General features: G+C 59.1%; 1 protein-coding gene across 2 annotated transcripts; it reads left to right on the top strand.

Moving 5' to 3' along the window:
* The first annotated feature begins 327 nt into the window (after positions 1-327).
* LOC123424679 (protein ETHYLENE-INSENSITIVE 3-like 2) lies at positions 328-2,907 on the top strand. Of its 2 annotated transcripts, none has more exons than XM_045108342.1 (2): positions 328-491; positions 739-2,907. In XM_045108342.1, the coding sequence occupies exon 2, from the start codon at positions 841-843 to the stop codon at positions 2,710-2,712; it is 1,872 nt and encodes a 623-aa protein (XP_044964277.1). In that variant the 5' UTR covers positions 328-491; positions 739-840; the 3' UTR covers positions 2,713-2,907. The 2 variants fall into 2 exon arrangements, with proteins under 2 accessions (XP_044964277.1, XP_044964276.1); XM_045108341.1 differs by having other exon boundaries at positions 728-2,907.
* Positions 2,908-5,786: the final 2,879 nt, after the last annotated feature.

The following is a 5,786-nucleotide window of genomic DNA, read 5'->3' as shown; positions in this document are numbered from 1 at the left end:
TTGCACCTTTTTTTTTGCGGGAATGGCATGCTTGCACTTTAACAGCAGGCCCCAGAAAGTTTATTGAAACGTTGGAAATTTTCCAGTCGGTTGCACACGCCCTCTAGCAAAAAAGGAGCAAACACCAGCAACTGCACACAACCCTCACACTCACGCCACCACTAATAAGGCACGGAGCATCCACCACGTGTGCAACGCCCACCATGGCGAGACCACGGGGGAGACGGGAGACCCCGATGGCTCGCTCGACCGATCATCGATGCAACTTGCAGGTCATCGCCAAAATCGCTGGTCAAAAAGATCCAGATGCCGGCCATTATATATTGGCCATCTCACTCGCTGCTCTTTCCCCATCCCCATCTCCTGTTTCCGCCCCCAACAAAACGTGCTCCTCCTCGCCTCCTTCCTCCTCCCCACCCTCCTCATCCGCCCGCCAAGCCAAGCCAAGCGAAAACCAGAGATGCAGCGATAGATGCTGTAAAGAGGAAGAGGTACGATCGCATTTACTTCCAACCAACCAAGATCCCGTTTGTTTTACTTTTCGGCTGATCGACTGTAGTCACGAGGCCTCCCGATCAACCAGTTTGGCCGTTTCGTGGCTCGCAAACTCTGATCCGTGTCTGTTGCCGCTCCATTTCTTTTGGCTGCTCTGCTGCTAGCTCCATGGGCGCATGTTCTTGCCACTCTAGAGTCCATGCGTGCTCACTTTTGTTTCTTCGTCGTGTAGCTTGCGCGCAGGTGGCTACATAGACTCCGCTACCACGAGCCTTGGTGAGGAGCGAGGGGTTGCTTGATTGCTTCGTAGGGGCTCTGTGCCGTGCCCGTGCGTGTGCGGTGGAGATGATGGGAGGAGGGGTGGCGATGATGGATCGGCGGATGGAGTTCGCGGCGGACGGCGACGTCGACAAGGGCTTCGGGTTCTTTGGAGCCGGCTGCTTCGTGGGGGCGGGCGACCTCGTGGACCCCGTGCAGGCGCCGGCGCCGGAGCAGCGGGCGCGGGACAGGTTCCCCGACGAGGACGAGAGCGAGGAGGAGGAGGACGACGACGACGTGGACGGCATCGAGGAGCTGGAGCGCCGCATGTGGCGCGACCGCATGAGGCTCAAGCGCCTCAAGGAGCTGCAGCAGCGGCAGAGCCAGAGGCCCGACGGGGGCGCGGCGACGGCGGGGAAGGGGCGGCTGAGGCGGCCGCCGTCGCAGCAGGACCAGCAGGCGCGGCGCAAGAAGATGTCGCGCGCGCAGGACGGGATCCTCAAGTACATGCTCAAGATGATGGAGGCGTGCAGCGCGCAGGGCTTCGTCTACGGCATCGTCCCCGAGAACGGCAAGCCCGTGGGCGGCGCCTCCGACAACCTCCGCGCCTGGTGGAAGGAGAAGGTCCGCTTCGACCGCAACGCCCCCGCGGCCATCGCCAAGCACCAGTCCGACAACGCCGCGCCGCCGTGTGGCGGGGACGACGGAGCTACGGCGGCCGGCCCGCGCTCCCTGCACGAGCTGCAGGACACCACGCTGGGCTCCCTGCTCTCGTCGCTCATGCAGCACTGCGACCCGCCGCAGCGCCGGTTCCCGCTCGAGAAGGGCGTGCCGCCGCCGTGGTGGCCGCAGGGGACGTCCGAGGCGTGGTGGCAGGAGGCGGGCGTGCCCGACGACCTGGGCCCGCCGCCGTACAAGAAGCCGCACGACCTCAAGAAGGCGTGGAAGGTCGCCGTGCTCACCGCCGTCATCAAGCACATGTCGCCCGACGTCGACAAGGTCCGCCGCCTCGTGCGGCAGTCCAAGTGCCTGCAGGACAAGATGACCGCCAGGGAGATCGTGACATGGCTCGCCGTGCTCAAGACGGAGGAGGAGCTCAGCCACAAGCTGCACCCCGGCGCCTGCCTTCCTCCGCGGCCCTCCGCCGGCGCGCTGTCGTTCGACGCCAGCTCCGGCGAGTATGACGTCGACTTCTTCGGCGAGGAGGCCGCGAACCAGATGAAGGCACGCTCCGAGGCAGCCGCCTTCGTCGACCTTACCATGGATGCTTCCACGAGCAACGAGTTCATGATCATGCCGCCTGCGCTGATGAAAGAAGAAACCGCGGACGTCGGCTTCACCCACGCCCAGAAGCGGAGCGCGCCGCCCGCCGACGCCGAGCCGGAGCTGATGCTGAACGGCAACGCCCGCGTCTACACCTGCGAGAACGTGCAGTGCCCGCACGCCGACCACGCGCTCGGCTTCCTCGATCGCAACGCGCGCAACGCCCACCAGTACACCTGCAGGTACAACCAGAACCACCCCGCCGCGGCCGCCCAGAGCAAGCCGGCGTCGGCCTTCTTCCCGGGGGCGCCCTACAGCCCGCAGAGCCAGGCTCTCGGCGGGTTCGACTTCGGCCTGCCCGTGGCCGACCAGAGATGCCTCGCCGGGCTGATGAGCATGTACGAGACCGGCGTGGCCGCGCACAGAGGCGCAACAAGCGACGACACCGCTCCCGGCCTGCAGATCGGCACCGGCAACCATCTGGCGCCACGCTCGCTTGCTGACTCGAACAACCATATGCAGCAGCAGCATCATCAGAGCGCAGCGTTCTTCATCGGCGACGACGCGCCGTTCGGCATGGCGGCGCCGGAGCTGGGCAGGTTCGGCGCAGGGTTCGACCTGTCAGCGGCGGACTACGCCGGCGCCATGCAGCAGCAGCAGCCGCAGAAGCACGTTGGACCCAACTGGTTCTACTGAACAAGAACAGCCAAGGAACCATTCCTCATTAGCATGTAGCTCTAGGCCATTAGAATTCATAAGGCTTCCATTCTCGATCAGTCCATGGCGCCTTGCAACTTGTAAGGATCAGTCAAATCTAGGCCATGTTCAGAACACTGGGATTTTTTTTTCACAAATCGCACCGAAATCAAACTGTTCTTTCGTCTTTCGAAACTCTTTGGATCCCTACGTTCATCCAACCCAAAACATCGACGAACTTTTCTTTTCGTCTGTTCACTCGTGAAACTGTGAAAGCACTGAAAGGCGGCTTTTGCCGATCGAGAAGAGCAAAGCTTGCCCTTTCATGGCCGCCATGGGGTAGCTTTACACCCCCTCTCCCTTTCTGCTCCGCTGTTCACTGATGGTGTGCGCGTTAGTGGCGATCCATCATCCGTCATCTCCCCTCGCAATCACATGCTCGCCAGGGACGCCATGACAACGACCGGTTACCTGAGGCGGAGGCCAGCGCCGGGAACCGGGGGCACCCGCACACGGCGACACGCAGCCGAAGACGCTGCTGACTTTGACGGGATCAACACAGCAAAGGATGGTTTCTGTGCAATTCTGGGGGATTTCAGTTGCAATCCGGTCGAGATTTTTGCAGAAATCTGAGGATTTTACCAGGATCCAGTTTAGACTGTTGGTTGGATCTGACTTCGTACAGACAAAAATAAAGAGACAACGAACAGTGTCAGATTCAGGGACCATCATGTGATTGAAGATGCCTCTGTACACATTTGATGAGTCGTCTCCAAGCAAAATGGCTAAGCACAGCTATTAGGCCACCAAATCTGGGCCCTGTCGGCTCCAAATCATTCTCGAGATCTACCTAATCCGCCCCTTAAAATAAAGCACCCCTGATTAGCACTCCTGTGCGGCTGGTTTCTGATGGAACACATGCCATCAGTTTTTTTGATTACTATAGTGCTAGCACTAGATAAATCAGTAGACACGCTTGTTTGAAGATTCCCGCGACGTGCAAAAAGGAGGAACTAGCTAACTGGCAGCAGCGTTGAACTTCTCTCAAGAACAATTCAATCGGTCAAGATATTCTGTCTCTGCTCGTCCACGGTCATCTCCTAATTCCTACTGGTCCTTGTTAATCGGCTAGTGGGAAGAGGAACAACTTAATTTGGTGGGCTAGTCACTCTTCTGAAAGTAACAAAGCGAAAATTGTTGCTTGAAACATGAGAGTATATTTATGCTGCTACTTTGGTTGCCTGTCTGAAACCTTTGACCATTGAGATGCAGAATTCCGTATGAATTGAATCTGCAGCAACTGTGAGACGCGTCTGTTCATCAGCAAACGTGAGATTTTCTATAGATATGTAGTAGTACTAACCGTAGAGACTGTTTGCCAAATTTGTGCTTCTTAGCTGGATACGGTGCGGATCTCCGAAACAATAATGCATCTTTATGGGCCTGACTCTGTACTACGTCGAGAGAAACAGTGCATCAGCACAGCGCTGAAAGCCCCGCCTGGACCCCGACAGACAGACTGAATAAATTCGCATCAGCGTGGGCGAAGGACGATGGCGCGTCAGAGACCAGCGGCGGGCTGCCGGCCGGCTGGACGAAAGCAACGCCGCGCGCCCGATCGACGCGGCAGGCGTGGAGGCCGCCGCGATGCTGCGGTGCGGTGGTCCATCAGCTACACTGAACCTGTGAATCACACGTCGCCTGCCGGCGATTGGCGAGAGGAGGTTGATGGTGGTCGACCCCATCGGCATCGCTGCTTCACAGTGCACACGAGCTGTTCGATCTGGGACTGAGTGACTAGCCGATTGATTCTTGGTGCTGTTCCTATCTGGAACATGCCGTGGCACTGTCGAAGCGGCGGCCCGTGATGTGATCATGACATGAGATGCGCCCACACAAATGGAGGGACGGGCTACGCGACGTCTTGGTGGTGGGGAGGGTTTCTGCTTCTGTTTCTGTTGTGCGTGATAAGATCAGAGCCTCTTTTCTGCATCTCGTGGAGTGACAACTGCGGTGACAATTATCGGTGCCAAGCTGAAAGGATACACTCGATCGCCAGCCGGACAAAGCACGGAACCCGCCACCCTGAGGCCTCAGCGCGATCCGATGGCTACAACTCAGGGCATCTCCAACAAGACGTGCGATATTACCGTAGTGCTAGATAAATTACAAATTTTACACGCGCGTAACGGTTCCGGACGCTCCAGCAAAGACGTAAAAAAACGCGCGTGGCATAAATGGTTCAGCGCGCGAGGGCGAGACATCATTGCGTGCTGCTAATTTCGTGCGTCCGCTTCCGCGCGCTGCACACTCAAGCGTTTGCGTCGCACTGTCGCCACCCTCTCCGGCCCCCTCAGCTTCGCCAAGTCCCGTGTTGCTGCCGGCGAATTCGCCCAATGGATGGCCGCACCGACATCCCCCTCACCCCTTCTTACGCCCACGACCCCTGTGTCGTCGGCGTAGCCGCCGCCTCGACCGACCATAGCCCCGGGAACTTTGCCTTCACCGGTGCTCCTCCAAACAAATGTCTCGTGCACGGATGCGTAATAGATTACAAATTTTACACGCGTGTAACTGTTCCAGACGCTTCAATGAAGACGTAAAAAACGCGCATGGCATAAATGGTTCAACGCGCGGGGGCGAGACAGCATTGCGCGCTGCTTATTTCGTGCGTCCGCTCCCGCGCGCTGCACACTCAAGCGTCCGCGTCACACTGTCGCCACCCTCTCCGGCCCCCTCAGCTTCGCCCCGTCCTATGTTGCTGCCGGCGAATTCGCTCAATGGACGGCCGCACCGACATCCTCCTCACCCCTTCCTACGCCCACGACCCCTCTGTCGTCGGCGTAGCCGCCGCCACGACCGACCATAGCCCGGGGAGCTTCGCCTCCACCGGTGCTCCTCCAACCAAAGGTCTCGTGCACGGACTTTTCATGGCGCCGCGGCCGATCTCCGCAGGTGACGTCGCGCAGGCGCGCGTCGTGAAACCACGTGCCCCCCTCTCGAAGCTTCCAAATGCGACGGTGGCGAAGGCAGATGTCCAGAAAGAAGAACAAAACGGCGGACGACTCCTCTAG

The sequence above is a fragment of the Hordeum vulgare genome, chromosome 2H (assembly GCF_904849725.1).
Source record: "Hordeum vulgare subsp. vulgare chromosome 2H, MorexV3_pseudomolecules_assembly, whole genome shotgun sequence".
Lineage (NCBI taxonomy): Eukaryota > Viridiplantae > Streptophyta > Magnoliopsida > Poales > Poaceae > Hordeum > Hordeum vulgare.
Note: the sequence above shows the minus strand (reverse complement) of the source record. Positions and strands in the feature narration are given on the sequence as shown.

What these genes read in the sequence shown, in the direction of transcription:
- LOC123424679 (XM_045108342.1), top strand. Translation starts at nt 841, where the DNA reads ATGATGGGAGGAGGGGTGGCGATGATGGATCGGCGGATGGAGTTCGCG.